General features: G+C 38.3%; 1 protein-coding gene across 1 annotated transcript; it reads right to left on the reverse strand.

The window, feature by feature from the left end:
- Positions 1-1726: 1726 nt before the first annotated feature.
- Positions 1727-20557, reverse strand: CAT (catalase). The gene is made up of 13 exons (XM_009886240.1): positions 20470-20557; positions 15452-15623; positions 14339-14449; positions 12640-12770; positions 11678-11782; positions 10491-10616; positions 8975-9166; positions 7886-8038; positions 6581-6719; positions 5004-5134; positions 4275-4382; positions 3594-3680; positions 1727-2246 (listed from the first exon to the last, which is right to left on the reverse strand). Exons 1-13 carry the CDS (start codon positions 20533-20535, stop codon positions 2181-2183), a joined length of 1587 nt encoding a protein of 528 aa, XP_009884542.1. The 5' UTR covers positions 20536-20557; the 3' UTR covers positions 1727-2180.
- Positions 20558-26667: the final 6110 nt, after the last annotated feature.

Genomic DNA, 26667 nt, shown 5'->3' on the forward strand with positions numbered 1-26667 from the left:
GCATCTGTATCACAGCTAATTTTTCACGATATGTTAGTAGATAAATGAGTTGAAGCAGCAGCTTTCTACAACGTAACAGAATAGCACTTAGTATCTACTTTTCTTTATCTATCTGCCATCGCTTCTTGGAATGCCAATTCACACTTAAACGCCAACTCAGGAAGCACTCCTATTCAAAACACAACTCAAGACAGACTCAGATATGCACTGAATATTGAAAAAAAAAAACAACCCTGCAGTTCAAAATTTGTATAACATTTGCTTGAGTTAAGAGCTAGTGACTGAGCCCTGAAATCCTTTGTATATCATTCATGCTTTTTCCAATCCAAATGCTAACGAGGCAATATCAGCAGACAAACAAGGAAAGCAAATAATTCAAACAAGGGGTAAGGCCGCCCAACTAGGATCTGGACTAACTACACATAAACACTGATCTTTCTCTTTGGCAAGAGAAGATGAAGTAGTAAGAGGCAGAGTAGTTATTAAAACTTGCCAGGACTTCAGATGCACGGTGAACTGCCTGATCCTACTGAGCACGCTTCCGAAATTCTTCTGGTCTGTTAGGACTAACTTCAGTGTCCAACAGGTTCAACAGATTTTTTTTATTCAAAACTCCAACAGTCAGCTTGGCCACTAGTTACTCTGTAACAAGTAATCAAGTAATCATTCAAGTGTTACCCAAGAAAAACATACTAGGTGGGAATTTGGCCCTTATCAGCCAGTAGTTTAAGCCTTGGTTTTGTTGTGTGCTTGTACAGTAAAGCGCTCAGATGGTGACAACGTGCGTTCTTAGGTGACCACTACTCATATTCAACCCAGTAAGTCCAGAAATTCCATAATTACCATTTAACTATTGCTCTAGGTTCTCACATATAAACATTTTCACTTTGTGCCAATTAGTAAGACCCGATTAAAGATTATACTCTGAGACTGAAGAAAAAAAAATTACTAAACCAAAGAAACTCCTTTGGATCCAACAAATAGTAATAGGAAACACTTTTCAATCCAAAGGGTTCCAAGATTGTTTGCACTGATTAAGTAAATTGCAGCTACTAGGCAACATTACAACATGCCTAAAATCAGGTTTAATACATATATGTCTAGCTATAGATACCCCCACTCATACAAACATGCCACTTCAATTAAAGCCTAACTCTGAAAACTAGCTCTGGCTTGATCAACAGGTAGCAATATCAGATTATGGCAGTAAAATAACAATTTCAGGAACCATTGGGAATACTTTTGAAAGTGCTTGAGATTGAATTTGGCCAAGATAAAAATATTAATGCACTTGGAAGTTAATTTCTCAGACACCTGGAAGTTAATTTCTCAGACACCTGGAAGTTAATTTCTCAGACACCTGGAAGTTAATTTCTCAGACACTTGGAAAATTAATACTTTTCTATTTAAATTCTTACAGATTACAAAGAACAATTTCCTCCCCCCAAAAAACTGTAAGATGTAATCAGTTTAGTTGTAAAGTGTATGTAATATGAAAATATCCTTTCCTATCTCCCTTCGGTCAGTTATATCCCAACCTAGCATTAGTAAGCAAAGATTATCTTAAAATATACATTGGGAATAAAATTTACATAGATTGAAATTAAACTTTCCATTTAGCTTCATTTCAATCATAAGGAATGAGACATAACCAACATTTTACTCAAACTACTGCATATCATTTTACTTCTGGACGGCCAAAAATGAAATTCAAAGGAAGTGTCTACAAATACATACAGATAACTATTTTATTAGAAATATTGAGCAACTTAAACTCATTCATGTTAAAAAGTTGATCTGTAAGGATAATCACAGTGTCATTAAAGAAGTTCTATAGTGTGATTTAGCCAGGAAGGTTTTACAATAAAAAAAAGTGAAACAGTATTTTGATTAAACTTATGTTTGCTTCTTTAATTGAAGATAGTTTTTAATCATCAATTTCCTTAAAAACACCGTATGTTGTTAACAAGCAGTAAAGCACTAGTGTTGAAAGGCACTAGGATTATTAGTTTCTGTTACCTAGTTTCCAATACAGATACAGGCACCTGAAAGTTTAATAGATCAAGCCTGTAAACCACTTCTATATTTGTGCGGAATTCTGCTGCATTCATGAACATCTTCAACAGGTTGTCCTGCAGCTGTAAGGACGCAAAATTCAGAGTAAATCTCTGCAGCACGCTTTACAAGTTGGATCTTTCTTTGGCAGACATACGAGATGTGGACTGTGTATATGTCCTAATTACATCCTAAAAATAATAAAAAAAAAAAGAATTATTCAGAGCAAGTTCCATAAAAAGGAACACGGGGTATTTCAGAAAAAAACCCCAAGTACTTGAAACAACAATTTGTTGTCCTACGAAACAAGCACTGAGCCCAGGAGAGCCTTGTGGAAATGTTTCATTACCATTACAAAGAGTGGGTAATCATTTGGTCTGAAGAATCAACCTGAACACATTACACATCACATACAGTTATCTTCCAGAAGCCTCACAAAAACCCAACTGAACCAAAGTAATAGTACATCATTGGTTAAACAACATTTAATTAAGTGTAATTAGAGTGCTGTTTCCTCATTTTGTAGTTCTACATGCAATGACTTCTACCATAGTGGATGACACCAAGCTGAGAGGTGCAGTCGACACAGCTGAAGGACATGACACCACCCAGAGGGACCTGGACAGGCTGGAGAAGTGGGCCTGTGTGAACCTCATAAGGTTCAACAAGGCCAAATGCATGGTCCTGCACCTGGGTCAGAGCAACCCCTGGTATCAGCACAGGCTGGGGCATGAGGGGATGGAGAGCAGCCCTGCCGAGAAGGACTTGGGGGTACTGGTGATGAAAAGCTGGATGTGAGCTGGCAATGTGCACTTGCAGCCCAGAAAAACCAACTGTATCCCGGGCTGCATCCAGAGCAGCATGGACAGCAGGTCAAGGGAGGGGATTCTGTCCCTCTACTCAGTGCCTGTAAGAGCCCCCTGCAGTGCTGCCTCCAGCTCTGGGGCCCCAAGATCAGAAGGACATGGACCTGTTGGAGCAGGTCCAGAGGAAGCCACAAAAACGATCAAAGGGATGGAACACATCTCTTATGAAGACAAGCTGAGAGAGTTAGGGTTGTTCAGCCTGGAGAAGAGAAGGCTCCGGGGAGACCTTAGAGCCCCTTCCACTACCTAAAGGGCGCCTACGGGAAAGCTGGGGAGGGACTCTTGATCAGGGAGTGTAGTGATAGGACGAGGTGTAATGGTTTTAAACTAAAAGAGGGAAGATTTAGACTAGATATTAGGAAGACATTTTTTACAATGAGGGTGGTGAAACACTGGCCCAGGTTGCCCAGAGAGGTGGTAGATGCCCCATCCCTGGAAACATTCCAGGTCAGGTTGAACAGGGCTCTGAGCAATCTGATCTAGTCAAAGATGTCCCTGCTCCTTGCAGGGGGGTTGGACTAGATGACCTTTAAAGGTCCCTTCCAACCCAAACTATTCTAGGATTTAAACCAAATCGGAATCCAGACTAATTTTTCACTTTGTTGAGTTTACAAAAGAAGCTAAGATAATTCACAGCCAGTCAAAATTCAAATAGAGAAATTAGCAGTGTACCTTTTTCCCGCTGTCAGCATTGTATTTGTCCAGCAAAGCCTGAATACGGGCACCATAGTCAGGATGAACATCAGTGAAGTTTTTCACCTAAACAGGAAGATGGAATAGAAAAGGCAACAAGATTTTATGTCAACTTCAAATGTATTCAACACATTTTCTGCTCTGTGGTCTACCAGCAGTAAATATCATAAAGAAGAGAAGGAGGAGGAAAACTCTTTTCTAAAAGTTTAATGCTGACCAGCCAGAAAGGAGCTATCAACATCTTCAAACACTATTTCTATTATCTCACATAGAGCTCTTTCCTGATTTAAACAAAGTTCCACTGGGAAGGATAAAGATCCAACCCCTCCCTGGCTCCCACTATCTTTTCCTTGTTTAGAGCAAAACAGTCACTTGATTTTCAAAACACCAAGCTAAAGACCTCCTTGATGTTCAACATCAATCCTAGTCTTCCCATCAGGAAAAAGTTACTTCAACATGTTACACATTATTAATATTATGTACATAATATTAAGTGTTCCATTTTGATAATTCCTGCATGAGAAAGATCTAGAACTTGTCTGCTCAGAGAAGAATTCTGATCTTCCTTTCCACAAGCATACTGCCATTTTCACAAAGTTACCAGACTGCAAGAAAACTTGGAACAAAGAGCAAAGGCTAAAAAACAAATAGGCAACTTACAGCTCTCTTCTGAATGAAGAGTTGTGCATCTTTAAGATGATCAGCAATATTTTTACACAGCCTTTGGCGTTCATCCTCCTTCAGCACTTTGGTATAGAATTCTCGCACCTTATGATTAGAAACAAAGTTTTATTTTGAAATTCTCAACAGCAAGTCATTCTACCTAAAGCAGCCAATACTACTTAATAGACTTTTAGGATTCATTATTACTGAAAAAAGAAGAGTTTTCACTCCTACTAGTCAAGCAACACTTAAAATACTCAAAATACTCAAAAGGCATCCAATTTGTGGGTTTTTTTTTTTTGCAAACCTGCTAACAACTCTTTTATGTCTAGCTTGAAATAACTGTTGCTTATTGAATTAATGAAAAGAGATATTGCTGTTGGAGTCCAATTCAGGAACTGATGATCATGACATTACATGAATACTTGGATATCTGCAGACACCAATCTCAAGAAGACAAAGTCACAGCCTCTAGATACCCGTGCCCAGAATATGGGCGGCAAAGGTCTGTGAGAATTCACTGCTGTCCTATCAGCAAAAATTCAGTTATTCATGATTTTAAGCTGTACGGAGATTTTCCAAGCTGTCATTAGAGCTGAACTTCAGGTTAGCTCAGATGCTTCAGAGAGAAGTCATGTTTGACCAATTCTTATTAATACTCTCTAAACTCATCCTATAAACTCATCTTAGGTAATAAGCAATATAAAGCTTTTTCATACATCATACCTGAGTCACATTATCTTCATTGGCACTATTGAAGCGCTGCACATCTCCGGACACAGACATGCGGCTTTCCTTTACCACAGGCTGATCTTCTGGACCAGTAAAACTATTTGGATAATAATTTGGGGCACCACCTAAAAAAAAAACCAGAAAAACCCCGCAAAAAGAAAACAATCAGATGTTTGTTTTAAGACAATTAAGACAAAGAATTCTTTGCCTAGAAAAATTTAAAACAATTACCCAGTTATGACTCACTTCAATAAAAACAGTTGTCAGTATTTTTCTGTCAACGTACAGCTCAATGTGAGAAGCTCTGTCTTCAAGCCAGTACTTAACAGCGCTTCTTACAAACAGAATTTCAATAGCTTTTAGGGGAAAAAGTTATTTGTTTCAGAAATAGGAGGTCTGGCCACTCTCACAACACCACTGCTCAGACAATTTTAATAGACGGAGTCAATGGAAGTTATTCAGCGTTTTAATCCAAGGCAGCATAAAAATACACTTCTAAATGCATATTTGAAGCATTCCTAATCTTAACTATGTAGGGGGGTATTTTAAACACATAACAAACTTACAGAACTGCATAAAAGTAAACTGATTATCTCTTTGTGGACACCAGCAGCTGTTTCCAAGTTCTTGTTTTACAAATATTTCCCTCTCCTCCCTCCGCAAGTATTAGAATTCATAGCCCAGAGGAATACAGTTTTTGGCATAAGGCACAGCTTAAGCATATCCTCGTTTACTCCCAGGTGTAAAACAGTCACTATTGGGCAAACACTGACAGAACTGAATAGAGGTGATGTTAAAGCTCCAGTCTTGGCATTTATACTCTTGCCTTTCGCAATCTCTTAGAAATCCGACAGCAAAGCACTTTAACAAAGCAGACTCAGTATATGAAAGTCAGTCTTTAAATATAAAAAAGTGCAAATACTGATTTCTCAGAGACATCTCTATTACTTTTACATTAGATTTTTGCCTAGACGTAGAAACAAAGAGGTAGTAATTAACTTCTGTGAAACCAATTCTCTTGTATATTTCATTTTAAATAATTAATATTTTAGAAGTTTTGCAATTAAGTCCCCTTTAACAAGTACTTTTCTAGAAGTCTTTAAAGGAACATAAACATTACTGAATTCATTTGACTGAGGGTGTTGTCCTGCAAACCCCCTTTCACTAAAAGGCTATTTGTAAACACATCTTTTTAAACACATCTTTAGCTTCAGGTGGTTTTTATACTTTTAAACAAACTCCCCACCGCCTGTCCAAACATCCAAAGCCTCCTTTTCCTGGATTAATAAAAGATACATACACCCATTCTAAACAAGTATGTAAAGATGACAAACATTCTACTTTCAGGAACCAAGAAGTAGTTATACAGTGATGTCTGAGTTGAGCGAAAAGATCACAAGAGACACCAAACAGTTGAGGAGAAAAAGTAGCATTTTTTACAGTATACTAAGTTAGTAATATAAACCAAACCCACATCTGTTTAGCAAGTATCATAAATCCCCTGTGAACAGAAGAGAATTCTGCAGTCCATGTGTAAGTATAATTATATTTAAAGATATTTTCATTACTACCTTGGTTGTCAGAAACACACATTGGCCCATCCCTCTGGTAATTGGCCACACGAGTTCTGAAGGGGCAGTTCACAGGAATTTGTAGATAGTTAGGTCCCAGGCGGTGTCTATGAGTGTCAGGATACGAAAAAAGACGACCCTACAACATTGATCGCAAACATTAGCTACTACTTGCTGAAAGAGATCACTTAAGTGGTATATGCAAATTCAATGCACTACACATTAAATTGTAAAAAGGAAAAGATTGTTTCCTTTGCATATATATTCCTGACATACTTTAACATTATCTCCGAAGTGACACTCAGCCACAAACTAACTTTGCTGGAACACCAGCGAAGAATGGCAGATTGAGCTGCATTTATGCAGCTTGGGTATGTCCCACCAATTTCAGAACGCTAAACCTATTCTGAAGCAGGAAAACGGTTACACATGTAGAGACGAAAGTGACTATAACGGTGCTAAATGTTCCTAAGGAATACTATAATATTTTCCTACTTATTTTCAACCTTAGATTTAAAAACTGATTACATCTGAAATATGGTAGTCCCTTATTTATTTGCTGAACTGAGTCTGAAGCAGTTCTAGCGACATCTGGATGCCAAGACAACAGATCGATTCTGACCATGAAGTTTGTGGGAGCAAAGAGAGGCAAAACAAAAGCACTACATGATGGTTCCAGAGTTTATCTAGTTAAAACTGTCAAAATACCATCTTGTTTCCATGGATTTGAAACAACAATCTGGTTTTAATATGAAAAAGCATAACATGCCAACATTCACAAGTCTGCTGGCTGCAGCAGACTACGCAGTCTGTCTTATCTGATATTTTGACCTGTACGAAATCTGACACAAACTGCAAGACTATTCTTTAGAAGTAGTATCAGGGATTAGTTATATCTGTATTTTAGAGCATTTGAAGTCCACCTCACACTCATAAGAGTTTACAATTCTAACATATATTGTAAAAGCATGAATAAATATAGATTGCTGCTATTGTTTTATCCCATGCTTCTTGCCAGACTGACAGAGCTCCCCATCAACTTTGATAGTTGTTGCAGATGCCCTTTAAGTTCTAGATTTTCTACTGCTTTAGTTCTTTCCTGTTCTCTTTATATTTAAATTTTGAATGAGCACATCAAATGGTGACTACGAAAAAAAAACATTAAAAAATAAAAAAAAATATAATCAGTTGCTTTCCATGGGTCAGGTTTACCACCGCTACACAAAAAAGGACAGGCATGCTTTCATGAACAGCAAAGCAAACACAATGCTCTTCAGGGAAAGTCTTCTGTGCATTGTAGCTTACCTGCAGCATTTTATCAGGGCTAGGTTCAATACCAGGTGGCATGTTGCTAGGATCATAGGCCATCTGTTCTACCTCTGCAAAGTAATTGACGGGATTCCTGTTCAAGACAAGCTTTCCCACAGGGATGAGAGGGTAGTCACCGTGTGGCCAAATCTATAAGACATACATTAAACACACATACATTAAAATCAACATTATCGTAGGATCGTGTAGTTTCAGTAATTACTAGGCAGTATTTGCCGGATTTGAGTCTTGATTGAAAAAAATACATTACTGAAGAAATTTATTTTTTGCTAACAAACATTGAGAAACGTCTTATTTTAAGAAGTCTTTTGCAATTAATACAGAGTACTAATGCAACTTATTTCATCACCCCAGCATAATCTCAGCACTTGACTACTTAAATGAAATACCCACAGGCACTTGAAAAACTGCCTAGGAATGCAATATCGTAGGTGGAACTGGTAGCGTGATTGTTTTCAGCTACTTCAAAATGCAACCAGCTTAACTAGCCTTTTATTTGTCATCTTAGCCCGCACTTTCAAGTTTGAGTCTTCAGCCATTTTGGGAAAGCAATATTAGAGGAAAAAAAGTGATACAAGTTTACATTGGTATATTTCAACAAGCCATTCCTTGAAACAGCAATTGGAAGCATGACAAAAATCAGACCAACAGTCAAGCTACATCATCAACAATGCTTAAAAATAGCGAGTTCAGGGTGTGACTGTATGATCTGAGATCACACTTTGGAAACGCAGTTCAATTGTAATCTACAGGCCTGGAATCAAGCCCCATCCATATATCTGATGTTACTCTTCCTCAGTGAAATAACATCAATATAATTTCATTACCAGAACTTCTGACTCATCATGACCATATAATAAAGAGTACACTTAAAACAGAAGGGAAGACTAAAAGGACAGACTAACTTTATTGACAGGGACTAGTAAGAAAACAGTGTTACTCCATGGAAACTGTTTCACTTTTTTTTTTTATAGGTAAGCTAAGTTCTCACATTTGCTACTTTTTGATCTCATGACCTTTCTTAAACTAGCTGAAATTGAACATTCACAACAGTATCAGAGATACCTTAGTTAAATCAAAAGGATTAAATGGAAACTTCTCTGCTTCTTCAAACGTCATAACTTGAATGTAGAAAGACCACGATGGATAGTCCCCCTTGGAAATAGCATTGTAAAGATCACGTATTCCATAATCGGGATCAGTAGAAGCCAATCTTTCTGCTTCTTCAACAGGGAGATTTTTGATGCCCTGGTCAGTCTAAAAGCAATAAAAGCAGTTACAACACACAGAAAGCACTACAGAAATCATTAATAAGAATGTGCTGTAATAAGACTTAGCATCAAAGAACACGATTGTCTATCTTCCAATCTCCAATAAACTTAGCAAAGAACATGATTGTCTATCTTCCAATCTCCAATAATTTGAGTTCACTCAACAGCTGCGATCCGGATAAAAATGAGCTCTCTGATAGACGTGAAATAAATATGTAATGCTATACCCCAGAATGCAAGGTATCAAACATGAATATATGATCCCTGCAGTACACCAAGTAAAGCAATTTCCCCTCTCTGCTTACAGGATGTGGTGCTCCTTTACTATCTCATCATCCCACCTTTTCCTACAGACCACATGCCAACACAAAGTGATAAAATGGTTGCAGCCCTCTGGGCTGAAAATTCTGGCTACTACATGAATCTCAATTGCCCACCTCCCCACCTCTATTTGTGACAACTTTAGTACTAACCAAAATTTCATTTTAATAAGTTTTTGACAACTCAAAGGCTACAAACTGTTATACAATCCCTTAGTTTAATGTAATGGTTTCAGAAGTCTTGCTTCGGGCATAGATGTCTAATGAGGTAAATTGCATTGTCTTTAAAGCCTTGCAGGGAAGCTGTTTTCAAGAGAAATAAGCTACAGACTGCCTTCTCACACAAGTGTGGAAATTCCGAGGGCTTCAGCTGCAGAGCTCTTGTAAACAGAGTTTTTATATTCTGACATACAGTTGAGTCGATCTTAAAAATACTAGATCAATGCAGCTCATATCCAGAACATAAACGGGAACAAAAACCAGATCGAGACTGAGAGAACTTTTACCTGAAAAAGCAGCTGTTGAATCTGAACTACTGCGTAGCCATCAATGTGAAAGAGGAAGACATCACACACTGAATAAAATGCCTTTCCAAAGGGCTAGAGGATTCTTGCATCTGCACTGATGATAGCAAGGGAGTCTGATAGGAAGTACGAGGCTGAAACGCAATAAGCTGACCTAGGTGCTCAGAGCTCACCACACAAGTAGACCAAGTTCTCCAATAATAAGAGACAGCTCCCCTAAGAAGAGTTTTTCATAGTCTAGTAAATACCTACTGTGTCATAGCAGGAAAAATGATGTTGATTATACTCATTAAAGGCATAGAAGCCATATAAAAACACCCACACACCTTTTTGATTGACTAACAAGTCTTTTCTGACTGAAACCTGGAGTCGCAGTACATTTTTAGACAGGCTATTTAAATTGGTTTTTATCCAATATGATGTATACTTCTAATAGATAACTGGAAAAAAAAAAAAACATCAATACCTTCACATGGAATTTGCAATAAACGGCTCTTCCGTTAGCGTTAACCAGTTTAAAAGTATGTGATCCATATCCATTCATATGGCGGTAGCCATCAGGAATACCACGATCACTGAACAAGAAAGACACCTGAAGAGAAGGATCAAACAATATTAATGGACTCACCAGTTCAAGGATAAAGTGATCATTCAAGACAAAGTTCGTTTATTGCATTAATCTGCATCACTGGAAGCTATCTTAACCTTATGAATTCCTTGAGGAATTTCTAGTTTAAGTTTTAAGAGTGTTAATGAAGTACGACTGCTTTGGTTTTGCACAAAGAACAATTATGAATTAAATCTATGTGAAGTTTTATGCCCACATGAAATATTTGGTGAAGTACAAGACATAAGTCTAGTGATAATGTTATGATTTCCCCTACAAGCACAAAGCAGGTAAGCATGGATAATTTAAGTTACAAATATAAATAAGATTTTTTTCCCAGGTTAAAGACAAAATCTGAAAACTGAAGTCCTTAACAACTAGTTCTTCAAAGTCTCCAAGCAGTAAACATACCACCATGCAAACATATTCAAAATGCTACTTTGCAGCAGTGTTTATGATCACAATGCTTGTGGTACTTCTTTTTCCAATTAGTAATTACTGGAAGGCTTCTGTACAAACACATTTTTTAAAAAAAAAATTAAAAAATACAACTGCATTTTTAATTTTATATTAGCTTTTTTGCATAACACTTGGATACAAATACATTTCAGAATAATTAGAATGCACTGTGAATTCTAGTCATTTTTGGAGTTGATCTAACATGCTACACAATATACAGCTTTAAATAAACTTCTAAGACATAACATTATTTTCCCAGTATTTTACTGTTCTCCAACATTAAGTTTATTGTTCACCAGGATCTCCACTGCTTTAGCATTAGAAAACTTAGCAACTTCCCCTTTATCCCTATATAAAATATGATTATGAAAACAGAAGAATCCCATCCGTTTCAGAGTCGTTAAAAGAAAAAAGGCTAGATGCAGGTACTAATAGCCTTAAAAGTTATTGTAGGCCTTTCATCTGTACTGTTCCTAAAAGATTATGTAGGCTTCTAGACAAAACATGGAAAAGAGATAGTTAAAAATATATGTTGTCATAACATGATTTTCTTAATCATACAAAATAAAGTCAAAGGAGAACCTTACCTGATGCAAAGACTCAGGGCGAAGACTCCAGAAGTCCCACATCATGTCAGGGTCCCTCAAATGGGTCTGAGGGTTCCTCTTTTGGCTATGGATGAAGGACGGAAACTAATTTGTCCAGAAGTGGAAAAGAGAGGAAGGAGAGGGGAAAAAAAAAAAGAGTTCTGTAACACCTCCAAGTTATATGGGGTATATGGCGCATACTAAGCAACTCCCAGTACAAAACAAGATGTACAGTTTTTTTTTCAATACACTTAACTATGAAAGGAACAGCACACCGCAAGATGAGACAAAGATGTAAGATCACTGAAAAAAAAATAAAATCTTCTATTGTCATACAGCTCCTGCAACCAAATTCATTACCCTAATTTTACTAGTCTGTGAAAGTGAAGCATTTCCAATTAGGATAAACAGGCTGCTCAAAGCTGAAGAATGCTTTCCCTTTGTGACTGATAAAGTCAGAGGAAAATCAAATTTGTATATCTGAACTTTACTGAATATCTGACTCCTAAATGAATACAGAGAGGCTATAAAATATCTGTGCAGAACTCCTCCACTCAAGGCAAGTCGCTCCACTTAAAGTGCTGTTCAACTTATATTAAAAGACAAAAAAATCAGATTTAATAAAACAAATTTGCAAGAAGCTTTGAATGTGTTTGACCTCTTTCCCCCCAGCTCCCCCCAATATCCTCAGAATGAGAAAACTGTCTACAGAGTAAAACAGCTAATTTAAACACAACTAAATGCGTGTGCTATTTGTGGTATCAAACCACATAAGTAATCAAGCATTAGCTCTTAATTTTTCTTTTTTAAAAACACCTTTTCAAGTAAAAAATGTTCAGACCATCTAACAAACAAGAAGCGTGTCAAAACAACAGTTTTTGCTTCTCAGTGAAGCATGAACACGATGCGAACGCACTTTTGGACTCTTTTACAAAGTACCCTCACCTTTTGTGCTTACTCACCAACATTGCATCCCGAATAAAGAAGATAGGAGTATTATTTCCCACAAGATCCCAGTTACCCTCTTCTGTATAGAATTTCATTGCAAAGCCTCGAGGGTCACGAACGGTATCAGCTGACCCAGATTCTCCAGCTTGAAGAAACACATGAACATATAGAAGTGTTACGACACGAAAAGCATACAGATTGTAAGCATAAAAACACAGAACTTGAGAATGCACCATAAAATCCTAAAAGGGGGGCGGGGTATCAATTTAAGTCTTTTCTAAACCAAGGAATTTTTGGCGTATTTTCAACACTACTTCAGGCACTGGAAGTTTCCAAAGTGTGAACAGACACCCACCCAAGCATTTGGGCCATAGTTACAAGAAAGAAAAAACAAGTATATCCACTTGAACCAATGAAGAGTGGAATTTGCATTACCACTAACACATACAACATCATGTGGAGTCTCCCACTCTGGAGACATTCAAAACCCGCCTGGACGCTGTCCTGTGCAACCTGTTGTAGGTGACCGTGCTCTGGAAGGGGGGGTTGGACTAGATGATCTCCAGAGGTCCCTTCCAACCCTAACCATTCTGTGATCAGATTATAAGGCTGAACCGGCAAAAATACACACCAGTTTCTGTACATCAAATCCCAGTGTGAAAGCTCACATTTGGAAGGCAGCAATCTAAACAGCATGCCTAATAAAAAGGGAACTTATTATAGAAGAGTTGTAACCCTTTTAATTCTCCTCCTGCTTTATCCAAAACAGCCCTTTCAATGGGTAACTTAAATCAGAGCGAAAGTGCCTACCACAATACCTGAGCACACAAGTATTGAGGAACAGCTGACAGTAACCCTCATGATGAAATAACAAGGACATTCATTCTCTCATTGAAAAAGTAGTGTACTACAGAACAGCTAGGAAGAAACATGCTTAAACACAGCAGGAAAAAGAAAAGGTAATGTTGCAACAACCTACTTCAGCAAACAGTCCACAGATCAAACCCAGCTGCACATCTTTCGCCTGTATAACTTTCCATGACTCCTTAAGTTTTGGTGACAGGAAAAAGCCAGGAGGCCAAAACCAGCAGCTCCCTGAGCCTTGCTGGACCACTTTCTCTCCAATAATAATGAAGATTCAGTTTTGGAAGTAGCATTTCTTTTCTTTTAAATACAGAAAGTAGTAACACAAGTTTTGAAAGATTATTAATTGGTCAGACAAGATATTGATCGTAATGCATGTTTTAACTAATATCACTTAAGATTTTGTTAGTTTCTTCTTTCTTAAAAAGCTGAATGCATAGTTTGTTTGTGGAAGATTGTTTATTCTTCTTTGCCTAGTATTTACTTTGCAGCATTCATCCCCACAGCTTAAAAGGTTATAGGAATTTAACTTTCAGGTGCTAAACCACAGCACACAAGCATTGATGATGAACCATCCAGAAACAAAGCAAACTTCCAGTCAGGAAAAAAAAAAAGTCAGACTATCCTTTCTCTCACATTCCAGAGGGAAAATGGTCTACAGAGCTCTGGCAGAAAGATACAGAAGCTGCTTAAGGTCTTGCAATTTAAATGAAATTCACAAGAGGAACAGGTTGGCAGAAAGCATTTCAAACTACCTTAAGTACATTAAGTGTTCCACAATGCAAACATTGCTATCAGTGTAACTAAGGTACACACATAAGAAGATACACAATAACTTCAGAGCCTTACCAACAGTGGAGAATCGTATAGCAATCGGAGTTCTTTTTCCAATGTGTTCAAAGACTTTTGCCTTACAATATTGGGTAATATCATGCGTGACTTCAAAATAGCCAAAAGCTCCTGAAAAAGAGTCAATTCAAAGTATCAGATCTAGATACCTTCCTTCCACTCACAGCATCTCTGTTATTCCATTATGGTCCGACATAAAACTTTAAGTCAAAATGAAACATGGAAATACACCAGTTTAAACAGAGTATCTATCTATGCACTGAAACACACAATTTATTTTCACAAAGTGAAATTTACTTAACAGGAACTACTATTTGCATGGTGCTCATTCTCCCCTCCTTAACAGATTGTTAACAATTCCCAGCAGCAATACAGACCTCATTTGTACTGTGCCAAATAACAAACAGTAGCTTTTTGGATGCTCTTCTGCCAAGATTTGCATGTTTACCTCAGAGCAAGACAAGTACTTCTTTAATCCTGATATGAGTTGCAGAATTTTTGGTCCACCTGTATGCTGGATGAAGCAACACAGTTCTTCCCACCCCCACAGAGGAATTTTTCCCATGTACGTTCACATTATATTAGAATTCAGTCCCCTATTTTCTTTTTCTAAGGCAATACATAACAACAACAAAAAAATCAGGGCTGCCAGTTCTACCGTACTAAGATAAATAAAAAATTTTAAAATTAGTTGGGTTAATTTGTAATTTAAATATTAGACCATCATCTTGCTTTAGTAGTCAGATACACTGGATGGCAAAGACAAGAATCTCTACCACATAACATGCAAACAGACATTAAAATACAGACAGGTAAGTCTTCCCTTCCAGACAAATGGGGTACTATGGAGGAACAGATCTAGGAAGCAGAGATTACAGCAAATACAGTGAAAATCTAAAGGCTATAACTACATTTTCTCTCTCTTTTTTTCCCTAACAGTTTTTCAGTGCTTAAAGTTTTGGTATCGAGTTCTTTTAAACCAGGCCATACCACTGTTGTTGATATATAGTATATAATAGTAAATTATAGATAATATGATGCAATTTATCTGTCACAATCTTTATGTTAAAGTCTAATTCTACACAGAGAAAAAGTATGTGTTTTTAAACATACCTGCCCCTTTTGCATGCACAACTCTTTCAGGAATCCTCTCTCTGTCAAAATGAGCCATCTCATCAGTGAAAACAACATCTTGAACAAGAAGAGGTCCACGTGGCCCCACTGTCAGAATATTAAGCTTATCCCCTACTGGGTTCCCAGCACCAGTGGTCAAGACATCTGGTCTCTGAAAGCGAGAGACAGTCAATATCACAACACCAGAAATTAAAATGCCTCTACATTTCAGCCACACAATGGGCATTCCCGGTCAACCATTATGTGTCACAGGACATATTAACAAGTATATAGCACAATGGCATAAGATTCTGGAACTAGTTACAGGAAACACAGATGTCTACGTCATCACAGTACTATGTTTGGGGCTATTTAAGAAGGGGAGTTCACGTCACATGTAATCCAAGGATGTTTTCCATAGTTCAGAAATATCACTTGTTAAGACTGTATATCTTGCTTCAGTGTCAACCTTAAAACACAAGTTAAAGTTCAGTTTTGCCCCCCACCTCAACAGGAGAGGATGGGGAAAAGAGTGAGCTAGAAAAGGAGTAGTTGCTAGAAAGTAATAAGGGAGAAAGGAGACCAAGAAGGGATGGGGCATTAGGAAAGAATTAAAGTTGCACAGCATAAAGGCTAAAAAGGGGTATCCATGATTACCGTTGGTCTGGAAGAACTAGAGAAAATAGCATAAACAAGACTACCTGAGGAATCACCATTCTAGACTCTCGAACCATGGAAGGGCCAAAATTAACAAAAGCCCTAAGAAGCCCTACTGTCAATAAATGTCCTGTCAAAAGGACAGCAAACCAGAACATTTAATTTATTTTTTTATTTTTGACTAACATCATTATTGTCTTAAAAGAAGCTGCCCAAGATAGCCTATACTCATCCTTTTCTCCTCCCTTCCATACAAAGTTTAAGTTAACCATTCTTGTAGGCTACTTAGAGCTGCAGCATCTTGTACAGTAGGAGGGACCCTGTACCTGAAAAAAACAAACAAGCCACTCCAAGAAACATGTACTGGAACTCTGTAGCATGATAATGGAGTGCACTCCTACTCTTGTAAGAAAAATACCAGTAGAAAAGACTTTATCTGCATCACACAGGGTGTCACATGCTCCTCTAAGGCAACAGTCCTATTTTACTGGGTACTGTCGAAAATGCAGCAAGAAAGGTACATCGGCTCCAGAGACCTGATGGCTACAGGGGTCAATTTTTCCTGGAGCACATTTATTAACTGTTAGGAACCAGGGCAGCAATATTTGCAAAAGACTTAGAAGAACAGAATAGAAGTTAGTACAAAGGAAAAAAAAAAAAAAAGAAAAAAGAAAAAAGTTTGCAACAGGGTGAGTTCAAACATCCAAGTCACAGACTATGAGCAGTTAACACTAAATCCAGAGTTTCATGTTGCACTCCACTGACGTACATTCATACGGGATCTCTATCCATACCATCCTACCCTCCTCTGCCAGTAACATCCACACACCTGAACCATAGGAAACACACCGGAACAAACTCAGTCATCCCCTCCCAACTAGTTCTCCTTCTTTTAAAGTTCTATAAATGAAAAAGGGATGGCAAAGAGAGGGGAAAAGTAACTCTTGATGAGAGGGTCATTATTTTATCAGCAACTTTATGGGGTTCCAACTTCTATACTGACAATCTAAGTTTTGCCTCAAGTGTTTTAATTACTGTAAACAAGCAAAATTCCCATCTGTATGTATCTCATGGAAGAGTATACTGAACTGGACTAGCCTCTATGTTTGGGTTGGTTTTGGGTTTGTTTTTTTTTCTTCCCAAGAGGCAATCCACAATTCTGGATGAGGCAGAGCACACAGGGAGAGTTACATACACCTTTGTTTAACTCGGGTACATGAATAACCACATGAAAGACATTTGACAGGATAACTGCATTTCCAATGTGTTCTTACTAATATGCAACACACCACTCTAGCTGGCTTGAATTCCCAAAATATCTAGGCTCTTTATTCTTCATTCACCACTTCATTAGCATAAAGCTAAAAGCATAAATTCAACTCCTTGAAATCCTAACCTATGCTGAAATTTGTACAAGCATTTAAAAAAAGACAATATATATACCTGGTTACAAACAGGAACATTCATACATCCCCACAGTTCAGTCTAGTAAGTGTAAAATCTTCTACTTCAAGATACTCACCTAGCACAAATTAATGCAATTATATTATCAGCTCATTATCCTGACATTTTCTGTACTGAGGTACAAAAGCTACAGACGACCCATCTTGAAACCCATTCTAAGCCTCTGAAGAGCCCTTTCTTATAACACAGTACAGTCCGCAAATGATGAGAATATAAAAAGATCGCATCATATTTTTAATTGAAAAAAAGAATTTGTCGACCAAAAAGTTCAGAGTTTGCTTAGGGAGAACTACTTTTTTTTTTTTTAGTCCAGCTTCCAGCACTGCCAGTATTTTTCTTTATCTTCATAAGTTTTGCTGATTAAAAGTTCCAAGTTTCTCACAGCTAAAACCCAATGTATTCATTTTCCTAATCACAAAACCCCCAATGAATTTATATTGATGACTCTGTCATACATATAAGACAGGCAAACTCACTGTAATGTGCTGAAAAAGAACAGGTCCTACCAATGGCATCCTAAGCTTCTGCATTTTCCTCTCCAACCTTCTTGCGTTATCATTCATTACAGACATTTCCATCCTTCCCATGTGTTCTACGTACACAGTGACTTCTACTTCATCCCAACTCTAAGGCAGCTCATGACACTGCTACACAAAAATCCCATGTACAGCTTCAGCACCATTTATGAATCCTGACTACTGTAATTCTAAGAAAAGCAAACTCGGGGACTGGATCCTGGTAACTCTTTTTTAACGTGAGACATAGCTGTTAAGGCCCCTCCAAGTCCATACAGTGACCTTCTGAAATCACTAATACTTATGTCATCTTGAAGCAGCAACCAAGTTTCACTCAGAAACACAAAAGTTATGTTGAATTAGCACCCTGTTTATCCTGGAGTTCTTCATAAATTCTGAGAAGCCCAGTGGGTTTAACCACGCAGTGACAGGACTATGATACATATCCCTACATCTATGACCTTCTCCTCTACCAAGTCCTTGCAAAAGCTTGGTAAAAGACAGAAGAAAAGAAAAAAAAGAGTGAAACCTTAGTCTTAAGGAGACTTTTTGAGTCCTTTTGATTCACCTATTCCTTTAAAATATCTTCTGTGTGACCACCTCAAGGGTAGAAGAAAACCTTGCATATTATTTGTAAGCTATGCATGCAACAAAGAATATTTGTGAGGTAATACAGTCCTTCTCAAACCAAGCAGCTATACTGTTGTCTGAAAACCACTTTCTGAATGCTAATGTATAAAAATACTACTAGTAGCTAAAACCACAAGTTGTTGAACTAAACCTATCAAAAAATTTAACAGCTTTGTGGTTATACGGTCCCTTTTGTGTAGGCAGACTTTCTGAAAGGTTTTTTTCTAACGTTCACATTAGAATACAAACTTTTTTTTTTTTTAAAATGGTAGGATATATTCACTTTAGTTTCAGGAATGTTATGCAGGGCACACAAAACAAGTTCCATCAGTGTGAAAGGAGGGAAAAAAACTCAGTAGTTTTAATAGGAATTCTCATACTACTTTTGGAGTTGAGTTTGTTTGATGCCTATATTTTCCATATGGTTGGGAGCTGCATACAGTCAAAACCTTAAAAGATAAGAACTTTGAAATCTGCATGTGTATTTCATTACAGCACTAACCTGTCATGACAGAAAGAAAGGAAACAGCGCCAGGAGAATTTTAGTCACAGCTGCTGTAAACACCATACATCAAAGTACATACTTCCAGGCATTACTGATACTTTGCACCTTATACAAGCCACTTTAAAATTCTAATAAGCCCTCCCTACTTTCTATCTCGAGGTCTCATGACTCCTTATGCAACACAGACTTTGGGTTGCCTCCCAACCTTCAAATTAACCTCGGCCTGGCTCAAATACTGCTTTGTTACAGAAAAGCTGACATCCATATGAAAATTATTACTCACAGTACAAAAAGAAATTATTATGAAACATGCTAGGATGTGAGTAAGTCACAATTCACCACTGGAAGGTAGTTTTCATACAGTACCTTTTAGACCCAAGGGGGGAAAAAATGAAATCAAGATGACTTAACAACTACAAACAGTGGGAACTGACTTGTGTCTAGTAAGACTGCTGCTTAGTATAACCGACTGAAAAAGTATTTAATACCAAATACATGTTTCTGTCAAAAAATACATAGCAGAAACCGCCGCAGGGTTTTGACAAAGAAGGGAAATCAACTCTTTCAGCATTTATACCCAAATATTTTGGGGTGTATTCTACACCTTCAGAAGAATGACCGCCATGCTGTTGATTACACGTTCTTGTGATTTCAGCCAACCACTTGCCCCAATCCACTCCAACCTGGTAACGAAGCCTCCGCCCGCATACTGCCGAATGTGCCTCATCTTTCACATTACTCCCTCGTTACATTCTCACTGGGTTCTACCAATACGACAGCAGAACTGAAAACGTGCATATCTGAGTATTTGAGACGGGGGAAAATAAATTTAAGAAAAGAGTAATGTCTCTACCCGCTGCCAGGGGCGGCTGTGACCGGGCGGCTCCAGCAGCGCTGACCGCCCTTGTCCCCGCGGGCCGGCTGCCAGCCGCCGCCCCCCTTCGTGCTTCGCTTTGCCCGGGCACGGCACCAAGCCCAGCTCCGCCGTACGGCCCGAGGGCGACTGACCCTCCGCCGCTGCCCCGCGGGCGCCCTCCGGCACCGGGGCTCACCCGCTCCCCTCAGCCACCGTAATAGAGGCGGAGGGGGGGACAACCCCTCCCGCGGGCCCGTCGGCCCTCCGCCGTAACCCCCCCCCCCCCCCGCCGCCGCAGCGGGCCGGACCGTTACCGCCCAGCGGTGAGGGGGTCCCGAGGGCCGCAGCCCCTCAGGCCTCGCCGCCCGCCTCGCAAAGCCCCGGCGGGGACCTGCGAGCCCCGCTGGCTCCGCCACTGCTTCAGCTGGGCCGAGGCGTCGTCCCGGCTGTCAGCCATTTTGCAAGCTTACGCGACCCCCCTCCCCTCTTCCCCCCCTCCCCCCCCCCTCAAGGCAGGAAGGGCGGTGCGGAGAGAAGCTGAGGCTGAGGCGGCCCAGCGGGGCTGTGCTCGCTACCAGCGAGGAGGCAGCGCCGGAGAAGTCACCCCGCGGGGAGTCGGGGCCGCCGAAAGAACCGCCGCCGCGCCCCGCAGCACCAGCAGGTAGCGGGAGCTCCTGCTCCTACGGCTTCTACCCCCCTGCTGCGCCCCCCCCCCGCTACCTTCTCGGCCAATAGCGCTGCGCCCGGCGGGCAGCCTGAGCTGTGAATGGGTGAGGGGAGCGTCAATCAGGCGCTGGGTGCTGGCGGCAGCCCGCCGCCTCAGCCTGAGGGGCGGCGCGCGGGGGGCTGCGGTGTTCCCGCGTTACTCGGGTTTGAGTGTGTAATTAGCTGTGTGGGGGTGTGTAAGTAGCTTAATTTTTGGTGTGTGTTCTCCGTTTTGAGACGTCGGAACTTTCTAAAGTTGCTGATGGGGAAGAAGCTATTCAGGGGCGTAGGAAATGACAGGATGTGGGCACTGTGAAAACTGCAATTGCTGAGGGGATTTCAGAGGCAGGGTTTGTCTCAGCGGGGAAAAAATGTTTTAAATTACCAAATCAAAGTGACCAAATGTGTAGCTAAATGACCGTTCTTGTGTTTGTACCTCAAATGAGGCACAGGTGATACATTAGCATTGGTCATGGCTCATGCGCCCCCATTTGTAAACAGTATTTCTCTGGAGGCTTAAATTTGTTAGCTTAAAAAAACCACTCCAGTTCTAAATTAATGAGAAACTCCTTGATTTATACTCACAAATGATGAGGTAAGTAGGGTTCTCCTGTTAGGCAACTGTAGTTCAGCTCCTTAAAGCATCATCTTTGTGGGCAGCCCACAGGTCAGTCCCTTGGCTTTGTGCCTAAAGAATGCTCTACAGGTGATAAAAGGGGTTAACAGGCCGTTATTTTTCCTATTTCTGAGGCAAAACTTTTCAGCAACAGGAATAATCTGTCTTAAACTCTTAGGTTACCTGAGACTGGGCACTGGAAAGATAGCTGAAGATCTCTAGCTACTGGTTATTCTGTGGACTTCTGCTTTGTGGTGTGTACTTCTGTATAGGGCTCCTGGATGCACACAAGTGGATAAGACTACCTATATGTGCTAGAAAACTAAAATATATATTAGAAAACTAAATTTTATATACCTTTCCCCTTATTAGCTCTTCCCTAATGACAATGATTGGGGGTAATCATAGCAGATAAGAGAACTGTCTAAACAAACAGAAATTACCCGAATGCGGTTTGCAGGAATACTGGTTTATAAAAGCAACTGAGCCAGTAAGTTTTGTGTATGTGGTGGTTTGTGTGTTGTCCCCCCTCTCACTGTTGATCAGAATCTTAGTATGGTTCTTTACAGAGTACATATTACAACAATGAAGCAGAGCAGCTTTGTTTACCCATAGCCTGTCAGAAAGAAATGTAATGGGCAAAATACTTATCTGCAAGATTATGTCTACATTTTTTTTTTCTTTTAACAGGTACAGAGAATATGTGGTGTTCTTCCATACAGATTTTATTTTTTAAGGTGGCTGTTTTATAAAAGAAAAGACTGACTGACAAGTCCTATAGACTTAACATTAGGAGTGCATACATGCATGTTTTCAAATCAAGTAATTGATATTTCAGTTGGCTTAACCAGAAAAATGAGGGAAATGTGGACATTTTCATGAAGAGTTATTGTTTGCTTTTCCTTTAAAGTTTAACACTTCCTGTCAACAAATGCACGTAGATAAACTTACTTGTTGCAAATCTGTTTCAAAGTAAGAGTAACTTGCAAAAACTGCTTCTCTTTCACTTCCCATAAACCCTTCTTATTATAACTGTAATGCTAGAGGAAAGGATATATGTGCATATAAGTACATTTATGTCTGCATAAAAAAACAAGAAGAGATTAAATATTGGCTAAGAAAATATGCAAAAAAAAAAAATAATCCAAGGGAGAGCATGTGGCAACATCAATGGCATGTATTTTCAAAAATGTTTGCACTTTAGCTTTTCTACAACCAAGCAACGGTGTTTGATAAGAAAGGTCATATACAATGCTAAGTGAAGTGTGAAACAAATATGAAATTTTTCTCTCATCTTGCCTTAATCTTCTATCTTTTCAGTGAAGGAAGCATTGAATACTGGTTTAAATTCCACGGGTACCTTGCTGTGGGTATATTTATTTCCTTTTTTCCCCCTTCTATTTTGATATTTGATTCCTGCGGCATCTTATTTGCCTGCATAAGCCTCCTGTTATATATACATTAAGTAAACAAACTTCAAACAATTCCAAATTAATCGTCTTTATTTAGCTGGGGAGACTGGTTCTATGTTGCTGCTTGTCTTTCTAAGGCACAATCCAAACCACACTTCACCCTTCATTAAGATTTTGTGAGATTAAAAGTCATAATACTTAGCATTTGTATTTTGTTTTCTGTATTTAAAGTGAGTTTAAAAACAAACTGCAAGGTCAATTTCAGTCACACGCACACTGTATATAAAGTTTACGCACAGATCAGTGATTTACACCCAAGGGAATGATCTAGAATTAGTTGAGCAGAAGGTGAATAGTTTCTGTTGCTTTGCTAATTAAGTTACATAGGCACCTAAAGCTTCATGCTACTTATATCGGCCACCTTGGCGGGCTGACTTGGTACCTACATCCTGCTTATGATTAAATCAGATTCATAAATGTTCCCATGTTTTCTGCAATATCTGTTGAGTAGGTATACTCAGAGTACCTCTGCTACATAGCCAAACCATTTAGCTTCAGCACTGAGCATGGGGGCCACAGTGACTTTTATTCTAAAAGATCAGAAAAGAGAAGCACAAGACTGACTGCTCATTTTTAATTAAACTGATTATTGGTAAGAACACTTATCACAGGATTGGGAGACTTAATTTTTTTTTCTCCTTCTACTAAAGATGTTCAAACGTCTGACTTCCAGAGTATCCAAATTATGTATCTAGACATGCAGGTTGGATACGTTTTCTACCTGTGCCACAAGGGATAAGGTCAGATAGAAAAAAAATAAACACTGTTTTAGGCTCACATAATAAAAGTATAATTGATATTACTGAATGTATTTTCAGTTGTGAAACAAATTCATCTACTGCATGTACTCCAACTATGAAGTAATATAACAAACCTGTTCTTGAGACTTGAAATAATAATTGGCCTTGTTATAAATACCCAACCTTGGGATATTTACAGTACCTCAGGAACCTCTCCAAATGACATTTCCACGGGTCCTTTTGCTGTAGCTTCTGATGTAAGCATGAGGGCACAGAAAAAGCACTGAAAGAGGGACATATACTACTACTAAACTGTTGACTTACATGACAGAGGATTGAGGGGTAGGTACAGCAAGTACAGTCACAAGACAAAGGTTGCTATTATATTTTAGAAAAACAGAAAAATATTAATAGAAACAACAGATTAATGTCCATGGTAATACAGTAGATGGAACATATTGTCTGTCTTTATTTCAAAGTGGCAATACATACCCAAAACAATTTTTTATGTCAAACTTGCAATTAGATATACATGAAGTCGATGATATCAAAGGCCAGAAACATCTGGGTGACAGATGCTAAGGTATTAGACATAGTATACAGTGAGACAAAGAGATGAAATATGAGATATGTAATAATAAACTGGGGATGTCTGTATATACTTTGTAAGTTATGTCTGAAAACATTTTACTAGTTAAGCTATCATGATAATAAATTTATCATTTAGTAACTTGCATTATATGTAGTCTTTTTAATTTTGTATTGTCAGTCATCAGATCTAAAGGAAAACACTGAAAACATTGTGAAGTATAACATCTTCAGAACAGGTGGACTTAAGGGAAGATTGAGAGAACGATGCTAGCGGAAAAGGTAAGCAGGAAGGATGGAAAAGCTGCCTTTTATGGGAAATAGCACATGTATATTGGGCTATCAGTTGACAGAGATACTGAGATGCATAGCAGAGAGAAAATGAGGACTTCTAAGAAAATACATATAGAAGAAAACTAAGAAAAGGCAGATCGGAAGCCTCTTTTTGTGTTTGTAATTTTCCACCATCCTCTGCTGTAGGTATGAAGGAAAGGTCTTAATTTAAACCACTGGAGAAAAATACTAACCTCATAGATAGAAAAGTGTGTTAGAATAATAGTAGTTTATAAGTTTCAAACTACATGTTTTTTCTTTTCCTCTGCTTCTTTCATTCTCCATAGACAATAAAGACTTCAGTGATTCTGGAGCAGATGTCTTCAAACTTTAATAGTGTATGTGTTTAGTAAATGTCAATGGATACACCAGACCTAGAGTAAAATAAATTCTGCAGTATTTTTACCAAAAAGAGAATTTAATTCATCTATATGCATGTTTTGCAATAGTTTATTAATTTTCATAAACAGTACTCCTGATCATCATCATCAAGAACTTGTATTTCCTATTTAGTGCTGGAAAGACAGCTGCAATATACTTCTTGAGATAACTGAAAGAAGAACAATAATAGAATGAGAAATGCAACATTTTTTGGGTGGTAAGGTATTCAAACATATATTTAGCATCCTGGATATCTCAGTTTTGTATTTTTATTCCTAGAAACTATATTATTAAAATTATTTCATATCATATCAATACAATTTTCTTTTGTTAATGCATTTGCTTTTATTTGAATTTCTTTCAAGTTAGAGCACCAATAAGTAAGCTTATGAATGTTGTTCTGTATTCATTCTCTTTATTATTAGCAGTGTTGCCTGAAGCATTTACCTAATAGTAGTTAATAAAGCATGTATTTTGAAACATGATTTTGCCTGTTCATGCTTCATTTTGCATAAGAAAAGATTTAAAGCTAGACACAGCAATATTTTTTTCTGTTGTTAAAATCAGAAGCTCTTAAGCTTTTAAATGGGTCATCCATCCAGTATGACTTAGTCACATGTGCTTTAAGTTAGTCAAGTGCTTAATTGGCTTGCTGGATGTTTGCATGTATAAACGTAGATGCTTGATCCAAGAGATACCTTGATACAATAGAGGTAATTTTATATGTTCTGATTCTGTAGAAAGAAAAGAATCCTAAATGAACTGGTTTTTCAAACCAATTGAATTTTCAGAAAATTAAAGGTAATTAAAAATGTTGGCTTCCCAACAGGACTGGAAAATCAGGCTATTATTTCATTGCCAGTAAAAATTTTGGATGTATGTCTGGAGCTAAATACATCAGTATGGCTCTAGACTGATATACAGAGATTATTCATACAATTCATTAATTTGCCAATAAAATGAACTAAACTGAAGCTGCTATTTGGATGTATGAACAGAATTTGTTTGCTCATTATATATGTTCTATGATACGTAAGCAGAAAGAACAGTTTGATGCTGTGCTGAAAAGTATCAGTGTAATATTTCAGATTAAAATGTAGAATTCCATGCTGCAAGTGAGGTGTATCTGACATATGCTTTGTCAGAGGTCTACAGAATGTAAAGTGAACAAAGAGATTGCATATATGCCTGACATTTAGGTTGTAAGGTGAATAATGCCAGTAATGATGAATTTAGGCATGGTTCATACCTCAACTTTCAGTTAGCTTTGGTACTAAAACAGTGTGAAAATTTGTCCTCTGATCACACATTGTTCTTTACAGCAGTGATTCCTGAATTTTCCTATGAATGTAATATCACAGTTATGACTAGGAGAGATGATAATGTGATCATAGGAAGCTTATGGGGGACAAAACCAAGCAAACCAGACTGTGGAATGGCAACAAGCAACATGGATTTGCTGTAACCGCAGCAAATGTGGACACTGGGAAACAGGGAAGAAGAAAGAAGAAGGTATGTTGCATTTGTAAGGTACAAAAAAGAGAAAATGTCACTGTCTTTGAATCCAAGAGGCAAGTAGCTAGAAATTCTCCATACGTGATCAAGTCACTAAGACAAAACTGTTGAACCTAAGGCATTTAAGTTAGGCATCTAAGTAATGTTTAGGTATCTAAAGAAAGGCTGTATTGATCTTTTTCTATTTAATTAAGTTGTGAAAGATGTCCCGCTCTGCAAGCAGAGACACATCAAAGACT

Source organism: Charadrius vociferus, unplaced genomic scaffold (assembly GCF_000708025.1).
Source record: "Charadrius vociferus isolate BGI_N301 unplaced genomic scaffold, ASM70802v2 scaffold115, whole genome shotgun sequence".
NCBI lineage: Eukaryota > Metazoa > Chordata > Aves > Charadriiformes > Charadriidae > Charadrius > Charadrius vociferus.

Coding starts and splice junctions, on each gene's coding strand:
- CAT (XM_009886240.1), bottom strand. CDS start 20,535: ATGGCTGACAGCCGGGACGACGCCTCGGCCCAGCTGAAGCAGTGGCGG. Junction 14,450..15,451: donor TGTGCATGCAAAAGGGGCAG/GTATGTTTAAAA, acceptor ACTCTTTTTCAG/GAGCTTTTGGCTATTTTGAA. Junction 2,247..3,593: donor ATGCTGACAGCGGGAAAAAG/GTACACTGCTAA, acceptor TATTATTTTTAG/GATGTAATTAGGACATATAC.